General features: G+C 42.5%; 1 protein-coding gene across 1 annotated transcript in view; it reads left to right on the top strand.

The window, feature by feature from the left end:
* Positions 1–20986, top strand: part of slc25a33 (solute carrier family 25 member 33) — a 36561-nt gene extending 15575 nt beyond the window's left edge. Inside the window, exons 3-7 of the mRNA XM_078238720.1 lie at positions 3896–3973; positions 12931–13031; positions 14073–14139; positions 14239–14513; positions 17484–20986. Of these exons, the coding sequence (XP_078094846.1) occupies positions 3896–3973; positions 12931–13031; positions 14073–14139; positions 14239–14513; positions 17484–17674 (712 nt within the window). The 3' untranslated portion in view covers positions 17675–20986. The remainder of the gene's footprint in view (positions 1–3895; positions 3974–12930; positions 13032–14072; positions 14140–14238; positions 14514–17483) is intronic.
* The last annotated feature ends 257 nt before the right edge of the window (positions 20987–21243 follow it).

Here is a 21243-nt window from a genome sequence, read left to right as displayed (position 1 = left end):
AGTAAGAGTGAGGATAGAATGGCAGTTAACATAATGTGTAACCGACATATAAATAGTAAACGGTAGTAAGAGGTGGAGTGGGACCTAGTCAGGAACTATTCAAGAACTTAATGAGTACTTTTCATTGGTGTTTACTAAGGCGGAGTATGCTTAAAAAATAGTAAGGGTTAAGATGGCAGATGTAATGGTTGGTTGAAAATTGATAGCCAGGATCTACCTGAAAGGCTGCCTGTGTTTGAAGTGGATAAATTGCAGTGTGTTAAGCGAAGTGCGGGTGGAGATGATAGATAGATTTGCTGTAATCTTTCAATCTTCCATGGATACAGACGAGTTGCCAGGGGATTGAAAAATAGTAAATATAACACCCTTGTTCAAGAAAAGGTACAAGGACAATCGCAATAATAGTGGTTTACTCTGTAAATTACTCAGTTTAACATTGGTGGTCGGTAAGACGTGCTGGTTAGGTGCCATACTAAATTCTCCCTCAGTGTACCCGAACAGGAGTGTGGACACTCGGGATTTTCACAGTCACTTCATTGCAGTGTTAATGTAAGCCTACGTGTGACACTAATAAATGTACTTTAAACTTTAACCTTGAAGTCTTCAGAAACAATAATCAGGGAAAAGATTAACAGGAACTTGAGAGTTCTGACTTAATTAAGGTCAGTTTGGTCATTTGAATAAAAGGTCACAGTCTTGAAACATTAACTCTTTCTCGCTCCACAGATGTGGCCAGACCTGAATCTTTTCTCTTAATTCTATTGAAGTCACACTGTAATGGCAATTACTTCACTGTGCTGTGATTTTTTTGACTTAAAGTAGATTCCACCTGCCTGTAGCTGGCACCTTGGCCAACTTGGAAAGCCAGTGAAGGTGAAATGCTGCAGGGCAGGAACAGACCAACCTCTCTCTCAAATCGGTTTAATCTTAATCCCTCTTATGCACTCATGTTGCTATCGAGGAGTTCAAAATTGCAATATCTGGCCCAGCGTCTGTCTGCATTTGGAATTTACATCTAACATGTATTTGCTTTGAACAAAAGTTGATTTGCTGAGCATAATCTATCCATAAAGAAATAATCAAATGAAGGTTGCATACTGGGGTCAGTCTGTTTTCTTTATAGTAATAAAGTTGAAAAAACAGATACAGTGCTGCACGTTTTAAAGTTGCATTGCTTATTCTGCATGATTGCTGTTGCACAGAAATGTTAGAATCAGCATTGTCGCAAATGGATATTTAATGGTGTAGATTTTGTTTTCTCTCCCGAGATTCAAATTGCAACAAGTTCCTATCGCACTGCATTTTTCTATCATTGCCCTCTGTCATTGACCAAACCTTCAGCTGTGCTCTTTACTGAACAGAACTCATAATTGTGAAATTTGATACCATGCATTAGTATCATAGAATCCCTACAGTGCAAAAGGAGGCCATTCGGCCCATCGACTACAGGCTCTATTCCAGAACCCCACATAACACTCGGGTCAATTTAGCCTGGCCAATCAACCTAACCCACACATCTTTGGACTGTGGGAGGGAACCGGAGCACCCGGAGGAAACCCACACAGACACTGGGAGAATGTGCACACTCCACACAGACAGTGACCCGAGGCCGGAATTGAACCCAGGTGCTTGGGGCTGAGAGGCAGCAGTGCTAACCACTGTGTGCCACCCTGCGAAGTACTGTGTAATAAGGCCACATCTAACTTATTCTTCACTCCACAGGGATCACTCTGGTTACAGAGTCCAGGGCTGCTTAAGAACTTATTATTTGTATTGCTAGTTCTTTTAGAGCTTTTATCAGCTGATCCACTGCCATTTTCTGTATTCATAAATGTTGGGTATAAGACTTGCTTTAGAACTAGTATTCTCGCCTCAGTCAAATGATTGTCGGTTAAAACCTTTGACAAAGGGTCATCTGGACTCGAAACGTCAGCTCATTTCTCTCCTTGCAGATGCTGCCAGACCTACTGAGATTTTCCAGTGTTTTTTCTCTTGGTTTCAGATTCTAGCATCTGCAATAATTTGCTTTTAACCCTGAGATCTTGTCTGTCTTTTCAAGATGCCTCCCTACTCTTCGATGAAGGGCTGGGGAGTACTCATCACCTGGTTAACGTTTAACCCTCAACACAAAAAAAGTAAATTATCTGGTCATTTCTCTTTGATGCTCGTGGGGGCTTGCTGTGCACAAATTGATGACTGTGTTTGTCTACAGTACAAATATGTGTAACGGTGACGTACTTGAGGGATGCCCTGAGGTTGGGAAAGAGACTATATAAATGGATGTGTCCTTTTTGCTTGCATTCTCCAGATTTGATTTTATGCTTCACCATTGTTTTAATTAGGAGAGGAAATTCGAAGCAACATTGACAACCATAGAAGGGCCTGTGCATGGTATCTTTGAGTGGGAGGCCTGTTGCGCTGTCGGCCCCACACTAGCATTTAGTATTGCTTGGTTTCAATGATCAAGTGAGCCTGTGTATATGAGGACAAAGTGGGACAAGGTCCTGCTGCAACCTTTTGTCTGCCTTCATAGTTATCAGCTGATCCACTGCCATTAGTATTAAACTTGGGTTTGAGTTTGAACTCAGTTAATGGTAGGGCAATGGGGAAAGTTATAGAACACAAAGATCTAGGGGTACAGGTTCTAAGCTCCTTGAAAGCGGAGTCACAGGTGGACAGGGTGGTGAAGAAGGCATTTGGCATTCTTGGTTTCATTGGTCAGAACATTGAATACATGAGCTGGGACATCTTGTTGAAGTTGTACAAGACATTGGTAAGGCCACACTTGGAATAGTTGCTTCAGTTCTGGTCACCCTATTATAGAAAGGATATTATTAAACTAGAAAGAGTGCAGTAGGATACTACCGGAACTTGATGGTTTGAGTTATAAAGAGACACTGAATAGACTGGAACTTTTTTCCCTTGAGCGTAGGAGGCTTAGGGTTGATCTTATAGAGATCTATAAAATAATGAGGGGCATTGATCAGCTAGATAGTCAACATATTTTCCCAAAGGTAGGGGAGTCTAAAACTAGAGGGCATAGGTTTAAGGTGAGAGGGGAGAGATACAAAAAGATCTAGAGGGGCAATTTTTTCTCACAGGGTGGTGAGTGTCTGGAACAAGCTGCCAGAGGTAGTAGTAGAGGAAGGTACAATTTTGTCTTTTAAAAAGCGTTTAGACAGTTACATGGGTAAGATTAGTATGGAGGGATATGGGCCAAATGTGGGCAATTGAGACTAGCTTAATGGTAAAAACTGGGTGGCATGAACAGATTGGGCTGAAGGGCCTGTTTCCATGCTGTAAACGTCTATGACTCTATAAGCTACTTACTGGGAGACCACTTGTGCATTGCAGTCACAGTATTGGGGAATGGAAGTTTTAAGCAGGCATTTCAGGCTTCCTGAGTAATATAGGGTGGTCGAAAGGTGCTGACAATTCTTGAGTTGATGCGGGGTGGAGGTGCCTATGGTTTTATTTCAACCTGTTTTGCAGCAACGTTCTAACCACCTCCAACTCTATTTAATCCCTGATGCAACCATTTAACCTTCTTCAATAAGTTAAGTAAAAGTCCCAAAGTGCTTCACAGAACAGTGATCAAAAAGTCTGGAGTGTAAGTCAAAAAAATAGTTGTTTGAACAGGTGTCAAAATCTTGATCACAGAGGTAGGTTTTAAGGAGAACCTTAAAGGAACAGATGGAATTGGTAAGTTGGAGGGAATTTCAGAGTATATGTCCAAGTAGTTGAAGATGGAACCACCAGAGGGGTTGGAGGAGCATTCGGCCTAAAGCTACATCTTAAAGTTTTAAGCGTCCATTAATATAAAGTTGCAAAAGTTTCATTGTTTTGTTCCTTTATTATAAAACACTTTCTAACCTCATGTAATAACTCTTTGCAGGTCTATTTTAGAAAAGGAGGGACCACGGTCACTTTTCAGAGGACTGGGACCTAACTTGATTGGTGTTGCTCCATCCAGGTAAGTGTTCAAATTGAAGGGAACAAATTCTCTAGACTTTGTTTTGGTTACCGTGTTACCAACAACTTTGCACATATATCATTAATGCTGTGTGAATTTGGCCTCCCTCTGGAGCTTTCGTTGACAAATAACTTGAGTGCGTGTGCCCTCCTCTCATTTTATATTCACACATGGCCCTTGAAAACCAGATGTGAATCCAGTCTCTGGTTAAGAGACCATTTTTTTATATCAGAACATCCATAACAGCTCCACTCCACTGAGCTCTGTTTTACCAAAATATTAAACGAGACCATGCTCAGTTACTTTGCCTTTGGGGTATGGGGTGTGCTTTGAGCTGGGATTGCCACTATGGACTTGCTTCTCTTTAAATGAGATGAGTAAGGAAAACTAGATTAATAGTTCAAAATATGTCAACAATACAGGAGCAGAAATCATGGCGTACAAAGGGCAAATTTTCAAACTGAAATTGAGTGGCAGGGCAGAGGGGGGAATGTTAATTCAGAATTTGTTTCTACAGCGACAGAAATACTATCCCTGGAGCTGAGCTGGTGCACCCACAGTTAGGGCAGAAGCCTCTCTCAGCACCTCCCAAACTCATGGCCTCCACCACCTTGGAGAGTAAGGGTGACAGATACACATCACCACTTGCAAATTCCCCTCCGAGCCACACACCATTCTTATTGTGAACTCTGTTGATGTCTCTCTGCTGTCACCAGATCAAAATCCTGGAGTTCCCTTCCTAACAGCAGGATAGGTATGCCTACACCAGGTGGGCTACAGTGGCCAAGGAGGTGATTCACCAACACCTGCTGTATGATTGCCCGACCAATGCAAGAGTGTGGCACAGTGGTTAGCACTGCTGCCTCACATCACCAGGGACCCGGGTTCGATTCCCGGCTTGGGTCACTGTCTGTGTGGAGTCTGCACAGTAAGTAGTCTCACAACATCAGGTTAAAGTCCAACAGGTTTATTTGGTAGCACGAGCTTTCGGAGCGTTGCCCCTTCATCAGGTGAGTGAAGAGTTCGGTTCGTCACCTGATGAAGGGGCAGCGCTCCGAAAGCTCGTGCTACCAAATAAACCTGTTGGACTTTAACCTGGTGTTGTGAGACTACTTACTGTGCCCCACCCCAGTCCAACGCCAGCAACTCCACATCATGTGTGGAGTTTGCACGTTCTCCCCGTGTCTGCGTGGGTTTCCTCCGGGTGCTCCGGTTTCCTCCCACAGTCCGAAAGACGTGTTGGTTAGGGTGCATTGACCCCAACAGACGCCGGAGTGTGGTGACAAGGGGATTTTCACAGCAACTTCATTGCAGTGTTAATGTGAGCCTACTTGTGACGAATAAATAAACTAACTTTTGCTCACATCCCTTGAAAGAATTTTAAAAATACTTAAGCTGACAATTTCAGTGTAATCATAAGGGGTAGGATGCTGAATCAAGCAGCTCAGACCTTAAGGCGGTCGACACTCCTTCCTCAATCAACGTTACTAAACAGAGCATATTGTAAAAAATCACTTTACAAAAAATAACTACTAGTTTGCTTATTTAAGTCACTATACTTCAGGGTAACTTATTGTATGTGATGCACTTCGTGATGATTTTTTTCCTTCAATTAAGCCAATGGATTTTTATAATCCGCGTTATATCTGAAGGCTTGCTGAGCAGTCTCTAAGCAGGGGAAAAGTGTACCCAATTCAACTTCAAAGAATAACATGAAAAAGCTGTGTGCAAATCACGTGACATTTGTTTAAAGCTTTGGAAAAGTTCAAGATAGTGCATATAGAGTTCCAACTTATCTAAAATCAAGCAAATTCCTGTCTTGTGATCTTTATTCATCTCAATTGGAACACCGTTGGCATGACTGCTCACCTGAATGCTCCTGGGTTAGAGAAAAGAAATAACTCCTGGTTATCCCGCTTCCCCTGCGAGAGCGTGTGCGCATTTCAGATGAGGATAGAAATTAGTGTGGCTGTACTAGCCTGCTGTCACCCAGAAGTGATTCTTCACAGTCATATTGGACTTGAAGCGTTAACTCTGTCTCCCTCTCCACAGATGCTGCCAGAACCACAGAGTTTTTCCAGCATTTTCTGTTTTTATTCCAGATTTCCAGCATACGCAGAGTTTTTGTTTAGTTTTGAATATCACCATTGTCGGTTGTTGTTCTGTTCATACATTTCCATTGTGGGCAAAGAAAGCAAGTGATTTTTATTTATAGTGTAAGGAGAGACAGTGCACAAATGTTCCCTGGAAAACAGATGTGCGTGCAGTGCTGGGCACAAATTGGATTCCTTACAGATATCAATATTAATCAGTTGTTAAAAGATTTGTAGGGAACAAAAGAATAACTCAGTGAGGCAGGGGGTGCTGCTGGTGATGGGAATGGATCTCATTTTGCAATCCATCTTGGACAGCCTGTCACGATGTGCTGGGAGCAAGATGCAAGTTTAAGATCCTTGTTTCAATAGCAATGAAAACTCCTATTACATTTTTTGCTACTGCTATTCCTTGACCGCCATCGTGGGCGGCACGGTGGCATAGTGGTTAGCACTGCTGCCTCACAGTGCCAAGGACCCGGGTTCAATTCCTGACTTGGGCTACTGTCTATGCAGTGTTTGCACGTTCTCCCCGTGTCTACGTGGGTTTCCTCCGGGTGCTCTGGTTTCCTCCCACAGTCCAAAAGATGTGCTGGTCAGGTGGATTGGATGTGCTAAATTATCCCTTGGTGTCCAAAGATGTGCAGGTTGGGTTAATTGGCCATGGTAAATTGTCTCTTAGTGTCCAAATATGTGTAGGTTAGGTGGATTGTCCATGCTAAATTGCCACTTGGTGTCCAAAGATGTGCAGGTTAGGGTGATTGGCAGTGGTAAATTGTCCCTTAGTGCCCAAAGATATATAGGTTAGGGGAATTAGCGGAGTGAATATGTGGGATTAAGGAGGTGAGGCCCCAGTCGGAGAGTTGGTGCAGACTCGATGGGTTGAATGGCGTCCTGCACTGTAGGGATTCTATGACCTTTTATGAGAATAATTGCAAGCTGCTTTGTGTGAGGGAACTTTGCCCATCATGAACTAGCCCGTGACAAATGGCTGTTCAGGTGTTAACCTAGTTTTTGACTGAATGGGAGTGCGCATTCGCACCGAGCCCAGATCTGGTTTCACCCAGCATCCCCTTGTGCAAATTTTCTTCCGAGAATTCGCACTGCATTGCACCACTTGAACCTTTGCAAGTTGAAAAGATGATCCTTTCACTTGGAGGCAGTCTTTTTTAGATAAAGTATTAAATTCTATTTTAATTGATGTCAGACATTCATTACAAAGAGTAATCTAGGAAAGTTGGCTAGCATTTCCAGAGACATCACTGTACACAAAAATTGCAATTTGGAAGAAAAACAGAAAACATATTTGCGACAGAACCAATTCGTAATGATGGGGGCGTACAATCCTCAAGTTGCACACCTGAAACAATCCAGGTGTGCTTTGTGTTCTGTCCACAGATGCTGATAGATCTGTGTTTCTCCAGCATTTTGTTTTATTTCATGTTGCCAATATTTTGGGGTTTTTTTCTTTTTAAGAATTAATTTCATTTGGCAAACCCAATTTTTAAATGCTTCAAGCCTGTCTTTAATTTCAGCAGTTTTAATTAGTGGCACTGTTCCCAAATGAATTGATTCCGTTTTGTAAGCCTATATTTTAAAAAACAAGTCTGTACAGCTTCCCGATCTCCAGCTGAAAAACCAAACAATCTGCAGCCAAGCATCAGCTGATGCTTGAAGTGGAGTGGAGTTTAGGCTGCTTTCCTTTCATTGTTTCTTGCCTTATTTGTGCAGGGTTTTGGTGTCCAATTTGAATTCCTTCTGTCAGCAAGCCATGAAAGGAATCATGGAAGAAGTGGTATAAAAACAGAGAATGCCGGAAGTCCTCAGCAAAACTGGTAGCAGAGAGAAGTGGAGCTAACGGTTCAGGTCAATGACCTTTTGTCAGAAAGTTCTGATGCAAAGTCATTGATCTGAAGTGTAATTCTGTTTCTCCACAGATTCTGCCAAGCCTGCTGAGTATTTGCAACATTCTCTGTTTCTATTTCGGATTGCTAACATCAGCAGTATATAGCTTACTCTATGTCAGCCGGGTGGGTCAATCAGTGCCGCCTTGTAATGTCATTGCAGCCTTCGCCCAGCCCAGGGGATACCAAGGGCAATTCTGCCCATTGGTGCCCTGGCTCCAATTCGTTGGATCCTGTCTTCCCCTGGTGCCCACCAGCATCCACTTTCCACCACAGAAACCTGAGCACAGGGCCACGGCAGCCATTTTGGAGAGCTTCTGTGAATGCCCTCTCTGCGCTCCAGTAATTCGGCATAAATCAGAGATCAAACCCCAGGTGTTCAGCTCAGTGACGGGGACCTAGGAGCTGCTGTGTACAAGTGATCCAGTGTGTTAGCCAATATCGCCAAAGCTTTGTCAGTGCCAATTGGCGATGGGCTATCATTCTGTGATGCTGCAATGTCTGAATGCATCCATCCCAGGAGAGTGAACACCCCAAGATGCCCAGCCTGGAGTTGACAAAACCCATTTGACCATTGTTTACCCAGGGCCTGGTCCTTCCTCCTGCTGCGAGTTTCCATCCACCGTTCCAGTTTCTAACAAGCTCTGTTCGAATGGGTGCAGGAGGAGTCCATTCAGCCCCTCACCTATCCCACCATCCAGTGAGACCTGTATCTTATTTCTATTTACTCACCTTGGTTCCACTGTCTGTGTTGAGTTTGCACATTCTCCCGTGCCTGCGTGGGTTTCCTCCGGGTGCTCCAGTTTCCTCCCACAGTCCGAAAGATGTGCTGGTTAGGTGCATTGGCCGTGCTAAATTCTCCCTCGGTGTACCCAAACAGGCGCCGGAGTGTGACGACTAGGGGAATTTCATAGTAACTTCATTGCAATGTTAATGTAAGCCTACTTGTGACTAATAAATAAACTTTAACTTTATATTGCTTGGTGAGGAAAATTTATTGAGCTCAGATTTAAAATGGTGAATTAAGCTAGCCGTTACCTTTTGTGGGAGAAGTTTCCACATTTTTTTTTCTCTTCTGGGCGGCATGGTAGGAAAGTTATTTCTGAAGGTGTTGTAAGAAGGATACAAAGAGACATAGACAGGGCAAGTGAGTGGCAAAGATCTGGAAAATGGAGTATAATGTGGGTAGATATGAAATTGTCCATTTTGGCAGGAAGAACAAAAAACACTTGCTGTCTAAATGGTAAGAGATTGTAGTGCTCTGAGGAGCAGAGGGATCTGGGTGTCCTAGTGCATGAATCACAAAAGGCTCGTATACGGGTACAGCAAGTAATTATAGCAAATAATAGAATGTTATCATTTACTGTGAGTGGAATCGATTACAAAAGTATGGGGGCTATGTCTCAGTTGCACAGGGCATTGGTGAGACCACATCTGAAATATTGTGCAAAGTATAAGTCTCCTTATTTAAGGAAAGATGTAAATGTGTTAGAAACAGTTCCGAGAATGTTTACTGGACTAATACCAGGAATGGGCGTGTTGTCTTCTGACAAAGATTTGGAGAGATTAGGTTTGTGTCTGCTTGGGTTTAGAAATGTAAGAGGTGACTTGATCGAAACCTTTAAGATCCTGTGGAGTATTGACAGGATAAATGTACAGAGGATGTTTTTTATTAATTCGTGGGATATGGGCTTCGCTGACTGGCCAGCATTTATTGCCCATCCCTACCTGAGGGCAGTTGAGAGTCAGCCACATTGCTGTGGTTCTGGAGTCACATGTAGGCCAGACCGGGTAAGGACAGCAGATTTCCTTCCCTAAAGAACATTAGTGAACCAGATGGGTTTTTCCGACAATCGGCAATGGTTTCATGGTCGTCAGTAGATTCTTAATTCCAGATATTATTTATTGAATTCAAATTTCATCATCTGTCGTGGCAGGATTTGAACTTGGGTCCCCAGGTGGGAGAATCTAGAACAGTGGGGGGAAGGTCACTGTTTAGAATAAGGGATCACTCAATTAAGACAAAGATGAAGGGAAATTCTTTCTCTCTGAGGGTGGTGAATCTCTGGAACTCTCTTCCCCAAGGCAGTGGAAGCAGAGACCTTGAATATTTTTAAGGCAGAGTTAGATAGATTCTTGATTAACAAGGGGGGGTGAAATGTTATCAGGGGTAGGTGGGAATGTGGTGTAGAGGTTACAATGTGATCAGCCTTGATCTTATTGGATGGCGGAGCAGGTTCAAGGGGTTCAATCTAACTTGAAGACCAACGGGCAGATTCCTGATTAACTCCTCCACTAACGAGTTTTCCCCACATTCATTAACTTTTGTCACATTGCTTGGCATTCATGCTGTCTACAAAGCTATGGCTGAATCTTGATGATCTCCATGTTCTACTGTGGCAAAGTAAATATCTTGTTTGACTTTGTGGGCGGCACGGTGGTTAGCACTGCTGCCTCACAGTGCCAAAGACCCGGGTCCGATTCCTGGTTTGGGTCTCTGTCTGTGTGGAGTTTGCACGTTCTCCCCGTGTCTGCATGGTTCTCCCCGTGTCTGCATGGGCTTCCTCCGGGTGCTCCGGTTTGCTTCCACAGTCCAAAGACGTGAGGGTTAGGTTGATTGGCCAAGGTAAATTGCCCCTTAGTGTGAGGGGGGATGAGCTGGGTAAATACATGGGGTTACGGGATAGAGCCTGGGTGGGGTTGTTGTCGGTGCAGGCTCAATGGGCCAAATGGCCTCCTTCTGTACTTGTAGGTATTCTAGCATAGACTGGGAACCTTCTGGTCTGTAGAGTGCTCAATACTAGTGAGCCACCACTTTTAGCAAGTGTGTGTACTTAAAAGGGGATTGGTAACTATACAGAGAACATAGGACATAGACATAGAACAGTACAGGCCCTTCAGCCCACGATGTTGTGCCGAAACTTTTCCGAAACCAAGATCAAGCTATCCCACTCCCTATCATTCTAGTGTGCTCCATGTGCCTATCCAATAACCACTTGAAAGTTCCTAAAGTGTCCGACTCCACTATCACAGCAGGCAGTCCATTCCACACCCCAACCACTCTGAGTAAAGAACCTACCTCGTACATCCCTCCTATATCTTTCACCACAAACCTTATAGTTATGTCCCCTAGTAACAGCTACATCCATCCAAGGAAATAGTCTCTGAACGTCCACTCTATCAATCCCCCTCATCATCTTACAAACCTCTATTAAGTCGCCTCTCAACCTCCTCCGCTCTAAAGAGAAAAGCCCTAGCTCCCTCAACCTTTCCTCATAAGACCTACCCTCCAAACCAGGCAGCATCCTGGTAAATCTCCTCTGCACTCTTTCCCGTGCTTCCACATCCTTCTTGTAGTGAGGTGACCAGAACTGCACACAATATTCCAAATGTGATCTCACCAAGGTCCTGTGCAGTTGCAACATAACCCCACGGCTCTTAAACTCAAACCCTCTGTTAATAAAAGCTAACACACTATAGGCCTTCACGGCTCTATCCACTTGAGTGGCAACCTTCAGAGATCTGTGGATATGAACCCCAAGATCTCTCTGTTCCTCCACATTCCTCAGAACCCTACCTTTGACCCTGTAATCCGCATTTAAATTTGTCCTACCAAAATGAATCACCTCAACATTTATCAGGGTTAAACTCCATCTGCCATTTTTCGGCCCAGCTCTGCATCCTATCAATGCCTCTTTGCAGCCTACAACAGCCCTCCACCTCATCCACTACTCCACCAATCTTGGTGTCATCCGCAAATTTACTGATCCACCCTTCAGCCCCCTCCTCCAAGTCATTGATAAAAATCACAAATAGCAGAGGACCCTTGTGGAACACGGCTGGTAACTGGTCTCCAGTCAGAAAATTTTCCATCCACCACCACCCTCTGTCTTCTATGAGATAGCCAGTTACTTATCCAATCGGCCAAATTTCCCTCTATCCCACACCTCCTTAGTTTCTTCATGAGCCGACCATGGGGGACCTTATCAAACGCCTTACTAAAATCCATGTATATGACATCAACTGCTCTACCTTCATCGACACACTTAGTTACCTCCTCAAAAAATTCAATCAAATTTGTGAGGCAAGACTTACCCTTCACGAATCCATGTTGACTATCCCGGATTAAGCTGCATCTTTCTAAATGGTCGTAAATCCTATCCCTCAGGACCTTTTCCATTAACTTATCGACCACCGAAGTAAGACTAACCGGCCTATAATTATCAGGGTCATTCCTATTTCCTTTCTTGAACAGAGGAACAACATTTGCCACTCTCCAGTCCTCTGGCACTATCCACGTGGACAGTGAGGACCCAAAGATCAAAGCCAAAGGCTCTGCAATCTCATCCCTTGCCTCCCAAAGAATCCTAGGATATATCCCATCTGGCCCAGGGGACTTATCGACCTTCAGGTTTTTCAAAATTGCTAATACATCTTCCCTCAGAACATCTGCCTCCTCCAGCCTATCAGCCTGTATCACACACTCACCCTCAAAAACATGGCCCTTCTCCTTGGTGAACACTGAAGTTTTATCTTAGTATTTACGATCAGTGATATGACTATAATTGCTTCATTTCCGGATTGAGCAGGAGGCTATTCAGATAAACCTTGAAGCAAGTCAAATACATTCATAAGTCTTGTCTTGCTAGATCATAATGATCTTGCTAGATCATAATTTTGGTGTGCGTTGCTTCACTTCAATGAAATTTATGACTCCTGAGATCCACAAGTTAGTATAACAATTATCTGTACAACCCTAACGCACTATAGACCAAAATTACCTCGGTATTTGCTGGCATAGTCAACAACTGAAGCAATAAGTTATAGCCTTGATTTCGAAATGCATCGTTCGAATTCCATAAACCCTTCTGTACCCAAATTATGATTGTCATTCAATTTGCTTGCTGGCTGTAATTAAGTTCAGCAAAACAAATGCATTATCATTTTTGTTTATCTACAGAGCAATCTACTTTGCTGCATACTCCAAAGCCAAGGAGAAGTGTAATGCAGTCTTTGTACCACACTCTAATGTTGTCAACATGTGTTCTGCCGGTTTTGCAAGTAAGTGCTAGTTTATTATTAAGCATTAGTTTAAAATGTTCATTTAAGAGTAAAAGTTCAAGGGAGTAAAGTTTTATGCTTCTTCCCAGAAGCTGGATGCCATCTTGTCACTGGTTCCCTGTACCATTTTTGTTAATTTTATAAGGGATGATTTAACTAAAGTTTTCAAGATACTAAGGGGGACGGATAGGGTAGATCGAGGACAATTATTTCCACTCGTTGAAGAGTCTGGCGGCATAGTCCAAAAATTAGAGCCAGACCTTTGAAATGAGGAAGCGCTCCTACACTCAAAGGGAGCACAAGTTTGGAGCTGTCTTTCACACATGGCAATTGATGCCAGATCAATTATTAATCTTAATCTGAGATTGATAGATTTTTGTTAACCAATGGTATTGAGATGTGGGGTATTCGGAGTTAAATCGCAGAACAGCCATGATTTAATCAAATTACAGAATGGACTTGAACTTACTCCAGTTTCTATGTTCTTAATCAAATTATTCAAGTTTTCTTTTTTACTTGAGGTAAAAATGAATATTCTGAACTGTGCAACTTTAATGAAACTGTGTAATTTAATGTTCAAATGTAATAGCTATTAAATATGCCGGATTAAAATATTGACCCTAAAGCATACTTAATTATTAATTAATCGTGGCGGCACAGTGGCTAGCACTGCTGCCTCACAGCTCCAGGGACCTGGGTTCGATTCCCGGCTTGGATCACTGTGCGGAGTTTGCACGTTCTCCCCGTGTCTGCGTGCGTTTCCTCCGGGTGCTCCGGTTTCCTCCCACAGTCCAAAGATGTTCAGGTTAGGTCGATTGGCCATGCTAAATTGCCCTTTAGTGTCCCGGGATGCGTCGGTTAGAGGGATTAGCGGGGTAAATATGTGGGGTTACAGGGCTAGGGCCTGGGTGGGATAGTTGTAGTTGCAGACTCGATGGGCCAAATGGCCGCCTCCTACACTGTAGGGATTCTATGATTGCATTTATGATCATATTTCAGAAACTGTGGAATAGAAATTTGTGTATCTCTTTTATACACTAGGCTTTATTACAAACACATTGATGAACCCTATCTGGTTGGTCAAAACAAGGATGCAGTTGGAAAGCAGGTAGGCTACACTGCTGCACGTGTTTTAGGAAAATTTACAGTCGCAGAAGCAACTACAAAATCCTCAATGCTCTATTGGTTCCTTATTTTCTGTCGGTAGGAAACGAGGTGAGAAAGCAACAAATGCTTTCCAGTGTGCAAAGTACGTTTATCAGACTGAAGGATTCAAAGGCTTTTATAGAGGTTTGACAGCCTCGTATGCTGGGATCTCCGAGACTGTGATTCACTTTGTTATTTATGAAGCATTGAAGAAGCATTTAGAGGAGTGGAGGTTCACCATAAGGGAAAACAACAAGAATGCATCGGATTTTCTAGGATTGATGATGGCTGCTGGCTTCTCAAAGACGTGTGCATCTTGTACAGCATACCCCCACGGTAAGTCTTGTTCATCCCCTTTGATTTATTAAACACTGCTCTACTACTGATGTAAGGAGCTACTGGAACTGAACAAAAATGTTATCTAAAATTCTATCAATGCTTTATTGTATCGTTGCATTTTATTCTGGAAATTGCACACTGCAAAGGATCTGATTTGCCATTATCTGAAATGTTTGAGGGTTTCTTCCATGAAGGAATTCAATAAAATGCATTTTATAGATTTTTATAAACAAAGTTCTGTTGAATCTTTAAACAAGTTTGACATAGGAAAGTACTCGTTACCCTTTTATTGTGCTACACTGCTTTATTTTTGTGACCTCAGATTGGTAGCTTTCACCTTCTGGTAATCATCAAACAGTGGCACGGTGGTTAGCACTGCTGCCTCACAGTGCCAGGGACCCGGGTTCAATTCCGGCTTTGGGTGATTGTCTGTGCGGAGTTTGCACATTCTCCCCGTGTTTGCATGGGTTTCCTCCGGGTGCTCCGGTTTCCTCCCACAGTCCAAAAGACGTGCTGGTTGGAAGCATTGACCATGCTAAATTCTCCCTCGGTGTACCCAAACAGGTGCTGGAGTGCGGCGACTAGGGGATTTTCACAGTAACTTCTTTGCAGTGTTAATGTAAGCCTACTTGTGACTAATAAATAAACTTAAAATGTCTGAAAGTTAAATGAGGTGGCAGAGTGGCTAGCACTGCTGCCTCACAGCGCCAGGGACCCGGGTTCAATTCCGGCCTTGGGTGATTGTCTGTGTGGAGTTTGCACGTTCTCCCCATGTCTGCGTGGGTTTCCTCCAGGTGCTCCGGTTTCCTCCCACAGTCCAAAGATGTGCAGGTTAGGTGGATTGGCCATGCTAAATTGTCCCATAATATTAGGGGTAATAGCAAGGTAAATATGTGGGGCTATGGGGTTAGGGCCTGGGTAGGATTGTGGTTGGTGCAGACTTGATGGGCCGAATGGCCTCCTTCTGCACTGTAGGGATTCTATGAACTGCCAAACTAGTTTATCACAAATCTAACTACAATTGTATTCTGTTGTCGACCAGTGGTGCTGTGTGACTGTTTTACAGATGATTGCTTTTATGTATATTTCTCATGGTGGCATCACATGGCTACCATTGTACTTTATTTGAAATTCAGAAAGAAAATAAATGTTAAAAAATCTAATCCCACCAACGCTGAATGTATGAAAACATTAGGGAAGAAAAGAGTGCGCAATATTTTCCTCTGAATTATCTCTCACTAAGTTGGATTCACTTTCCCTTTGCTTGCCTTTTCTTTTTTCGTTCTTATTCATTTCTCCTTTTTTAACCCACCCTCCCCTCTTCTGAAGGCACTGGTTTATCCCGAGGTACAGATCCATGGCTTCTGGCAGCCACTCAGCACTGAACCCAAATGCTCTTGACTATAAAGTCAGCACTACTAAAACTAATTTCAGTTCCTCTACCACATTTCCAGTAAGGTCTGATAATTTCATAGTGCTTAGCATCTTCTCTCTACTCTTCCCCGAACCCGTCATTGGGAAATTACAGATGTGATCCTATAACGTGCCACAGCCACATTATGTAATGTTTGTGACTCCACGATGTTGCATTGTTGGAATGCAGTGAATTAAACACAGGAGAGTTACAATTGGAGCAGTTGCTGATCTGTTTCAACATTAGGCTTGTTGTCATTTCTCGATTCTACTGTAGTCTGTGTCTTTCCAGATTGCCAGAATCATATGGCACAGGTAGAGATGATTCGGTCCATTGTGCCTGCTCTTTGAAAGGGATATCCAATAATTCTCATTCTTCTACTCTTTCCAATTAGTTCCTTTTCAAGTATATAATCAATTCACATTTGAAAGTAACTGGGTGCCACAATGGTTGTTAGCACTGCTGCATCACAGCGCCAGGGACCCAGGTTCGATTCCCAGCTTGGGTCACTGTCTGTGTTTGCATGTTCTCCCCGTGTCTGCGTGGGTTTCCTCCCACAGTCTGAAAGGCGTGCTGGTTAGGGTGCATTGAACCAAACAGGCGCAGGAGTGTGGCAACTAGGGGAATTTCACAGTAACTTCATTGCAGTGTTAATGTAAGCCTTACTTGTGACTAATAAATAAATAAAACATTTTATAAATAAAACTTTTAACTATTGAATCTGCTCCTACCAACCTTTCAAGCAGTGCATTCCAGATGATTGTAACTTGCTGCATAAAAATATTAATTCTCATCTCTTCTCCCCCGCCACCCGCACCGATTATTTTGTCATTAAATTCTCTTATTTTCATTTTTTCATTCTTGTGATTATCAAGTTTCTTGCCCACAAAAGCATTTTAATAAACTTTGGGTGTTTGAAAGCATTGCTTGGAGTGGTATTAAACTATTCCCAGCAGGAAGGTGGAAGAAAAACAGAAAATGCTGAAGAAACTCAGCAGGTCTGACAGCATCTGGGGAGAGAGAATAGAGCCAACGTTTCAAGTCTGGATGAAGTTGAGTGGGGAGGCAGTGGCGTAGTGGAATTGTCACTGGACTAGTAATCCAAACACCCAGGGTAATGCTCTGGGGACTCTGGTTCAAATCCCACCACGGCAGATGGTGAAATTTGAATTCAGTAACAATCTGGAATTAAAAGCCTAATGACCACCATGAAACCGTTGTCGATCGTCGGGAAAACCCATCTGGTTCACTAATGTCCTTTAGGGAAGGAAATCTGCCATCCTTATCTAGTCTGGCCCACATGTGACTTCAGATCCACAGCAATGCGGTTGATTCTTAAAATGTTCTCGGATGGGCAATAAATGCTGGATAAAGAAAAATAATCCTTTGGTAAAAGGTCTGGCCGTGCATCTGAACAATTGGCACTTGCTGAAGGAACAGGATTGCTAACTGCTTTTCAGAGGTCAGTTCAATGATGCTGAGAGGAGTAACAAAGTGAAAACTGAGTGAAGAAAAACCTTAACGCTAATTATTTTTCACATTTTTTTTTCCAGAGGTGATAAGGACACGACTAAGGGAGGAAGGCACAAAATACAAGTCATTTTTGCAAACTGCGCGCCTAGTGGCAATAGAGGAAGGTTATAGTGCTTTTTACAGAGGACTACAAGCTCAGCTAATTCGCCAGATTCCAAACACTGCAATAATGATGACTACGTATGAACTGATTGTTCATGTTTTGGGATAGTGTTGGAAATAAAAGGAGACTCAGCAATCAAAGGATTCTGTTTTGTCACACCGCAATATCATAATGAGCCACAAACTAAGGGAAAATGTGGCAAGTCACTGACCAGATTAGAAGTTGTTCATGTCGAGTACAAAGGTGAGATTTTTCTCTCTGGATTTGAGCCAACTGGGCACTTTGAGTTCGGAAACTGGCATTGCCCTCCCTGGGTTAGCTAGAAATAAACTTGCCGGGGTCATGGTTCCTGATTGCTGTCTGGGGGCTTCCGCACAAAAGTGTGCTGGTGGACACTGGGTGGTATCAAAAGCATCAAGTCCTCTCTGGTTTATTGCCACTCGGACCAGGCTCTCATTCAGGACACTTGGGGGAAGTTACTGGAAGGCTGCCAGTGCCTGTGAAACTGTACCAAAGCAAGAATCATCGCTGATGGGGAATTGGCAAAACAAAGGAAATTCTCTTTCTCTGAAACTAATCTGTGCAGTGATATTGGTCTCTAAGCATCGCTATTTATTTTGATGATAAAATGAAGTAAAGTTGCAAACTTAATTTGAGATCCCATTTTTCTGTTGGAATGCATAGGATTTTTCTTGCGGCCTCCTGGAAATATTCGGAAGCTGTGAGAAGGGAATGTGTAAATATTTGTAATGTATATGGTTTCTGTAGATAAGTTTGGTTAATATGTGTTTCTACTGAATGCGGTATAAAATACGCTCTCCAATGCAGTTACAAAAGGAAATGAGCGCAAATGTTAATTTATTTGGTTTAATGTGTCTCTGACAACATGTGGAAACTGGAAAATGCTTCAGCTAATATGGTGGTTTACACAACTCGGAAGGGAAATGTATGACAAGCACAGACAATACTGCTATGGTACTTAGTCACTTTTTAAATTATTTTAGTTTACAACCAAGTCTTCTTAAAAAATATATATATAATTTGGAATTAACTTCTCATTGAATAGAATTATCAGGACTCAGTCTTACCTGAACTTTGTTTTATTTTAGGTTACCAGCTTCTGCAGTACCTTGCATTTATGTTTGCAAAGCTTTTGATAGTTCTTTCAATATATTACACATTTCAGTGCTGAATCAGCAGAACACTAACTCGAATGTTAAAACCTGCAGTGGTGATCATTTAAAATAAAATGCTTCTTTTACTATTAATTTTAGATGTGTGCCTTACTCAGTTGACAAGCTACCAAACTCACACTGTAGTGGAAGAAAATTCTTTTCAATGATCAATACTGCAGGTCCTAGTATGATCTGGTCATCAAAATAGTTTTATATTTTTCCCTTTCCACACTTGTTGCAGATAATTATTTTTTCCCAGCTGTTTAAATGCTTGCATTTAATGACTAAATCTGTGGGGAGGTGGAGACCGAATGATAATGCCTTCCTCCAGCAATATTGAAGTGTAAGTGACAATGGATAGAAATGTTCTGGTTAACCCCAGAATTTGGGGCAGACTTACTGGGCGACGCTTTTTAAGGCAAATAAATAGTAATGACTTAGTCATGTCACATTGTTGCTTGTGTTACTGTTGAACTTGTTTATTTTGAAAATAAGTTTAAAGTTTATTTATTAATGTCACAAGTAGGCTTACATTAACACAGCAATGAAGTTACTGTGAAAATTCCCTAGTCGCCACACTCTGGGGCCTGTTCAGGTACACTGAGGGAGAATTTAGCATGGCTAATGCATCCTAACCAGCATGTCTTTCGGACTGTGGGAGGAAACCAGAGCACCCGGAGGAAACCAACGCAGACACGGGGAGAACATGCAGACTCCGCACAGACAGTGACCCGAGGCCAGGAATTGAACCTGGGTCCCTGGTGCTGTGAGGCAGCAGTGGTAACCACTGTGCCACTGTATTGCCCTATTAAATATAGATATAGAATCATACAGTGCAGGAGGCCATTCGGCCCATCAAGTCTACACCAACCACAATCCCACCCAGACCTTATCCCCATAACCCCATGTATTTACTCTAGCTAGTCCCCCTGACAGTCGGGGGCAATTTATCATGGCCAATCCACCTAACCCGCACATCTTTGGAATGTGGGAGAAAACCGGAGCACCCGGAGGAAACCCACGCAGACACTGGGATCTGAATCGATGTGAGAATTCCCATCTGATTAATGCCTTCATCCTAAATTTCCTACCAAACATTTCAATTATTCTGCTCTTTGTATACACCTCAGGAGCAGGTTTCATTCAGCTGAATACCAAAGCAACAGGAGGCAATTCCTCTTGCTTCCTTCGACTTCTCTGGTGCCAATCATCTGTTTTATTTTGAGAATTTCTCAGTTCTATCGCTGACAAATGAGAACCCCAGAGAATGTTTGTATTTCAGAAGAAAATAGGAGGGCTTAAAGTCTTTGTCACAGATGATGATTTTCCCCCAAGTTCTGCAGATTTAGATAGCAAAGTGAATAAAATTGAATGACCTTCCCCGAGTGGTTACCATAAATGGATTTAATGTGATTACCCAATGGAAAATTACATGTGTTCAGTTCTGAGTCTGTGTTTTCGTGTGGCACCAGGTCCTTTTGAAAGGAAGTAGAAAATTGGAAGTGCCATCTAGTCAATGTCAAAGTATAACCTTCGAATAATTGTAGGCTTTTCAGATGTATTCTGTTGACAATGCTGAAATGTTCCAGTTTTTTCTTTTGTATTCGAGTTAAATCATTCAACACTTTTCAAAAGAACACGAGGATTTCTCTTAAAAGATACTGACTGATTCAGATAGGTGGGTACCACAAAAGAGTGCTACCCCCACAGTTTGAATTCCAATAGAATACGGATCCCAACTTCATAAGTAATAACTTGATCTTGTTTGGGTTATCCTTAGATGATCCAGTTTGTATCCAGACATCTGTTCTACTATACTCCCATCACTAAGCATTAAGCAGATAACTACGAAAGGTCGTGAATGTAGCCCAGTCCATCATGCAAACCAGCCTCCCATCCATTGACACTTCCCACTGCCTCAGCAAAGCAGCTGGCATAATTAAGGACCCCACGCACCCCGGACATTCTCTCTTCCACATTCTTCCTTCGGGAAAAAGATACAAAAGTCTGAGGTCACTTACCAACCGACTCAAGAACAGCTTCTTCCCTGCTGCTGTCAGACTTTTGAATGGATTTACCTTGCATTAAGTTGACCTTTCTCTACACTCCAGCTATGACTGTAACACTACATTCTGCACCCTCTCGTTTCCTTCTCTATGAATGGTATGTTTTGTCTGTATAGCGCGCAAGAAACAATACTTTTCACTATGTTAATACATGTGACAATAAATCAAATCAAAGATATAAATTTAATTATTTTAGCCCTGGAATCTATTTTTCTCACGTATCCAGGTTGCTACCCGTATCTTCTAAAAAGAAAGACACGTTTGTTTGAAGTGGGACTCGGCATAAAATGGTTCGGCACAGACAAGAAGGGCCAAAAGGCCTGTTTCTGAGCTGTAATTTTCTATGGTTCTATGGAAGTTTAAAGTTAAAGTTTATTTATTAATGTCACAAATAGGCTTACATTAACACTGCGATGAGGTTACTGTGAAAATTCCA

Source organism: Mustelus asterias, chromosome 22 (assembly GCF_964213995.1).
Source record: "Mustelus asterias chromosome 22, sMusAst1.hap1.1, whole genome shotgun sequence".
Taxonomy (NCBI): Eukaryota; Metazoa; Chordata; class Chondrichthyes; order Carcharhiniformes; family Triakidae; genus Mustelus; species Mustelus asterias.
The sequence above is the reverse complement of the archived record's forward strand: the minus strand, read 5'-3'. Positions and strand labels throughout refer to the sequence as shown.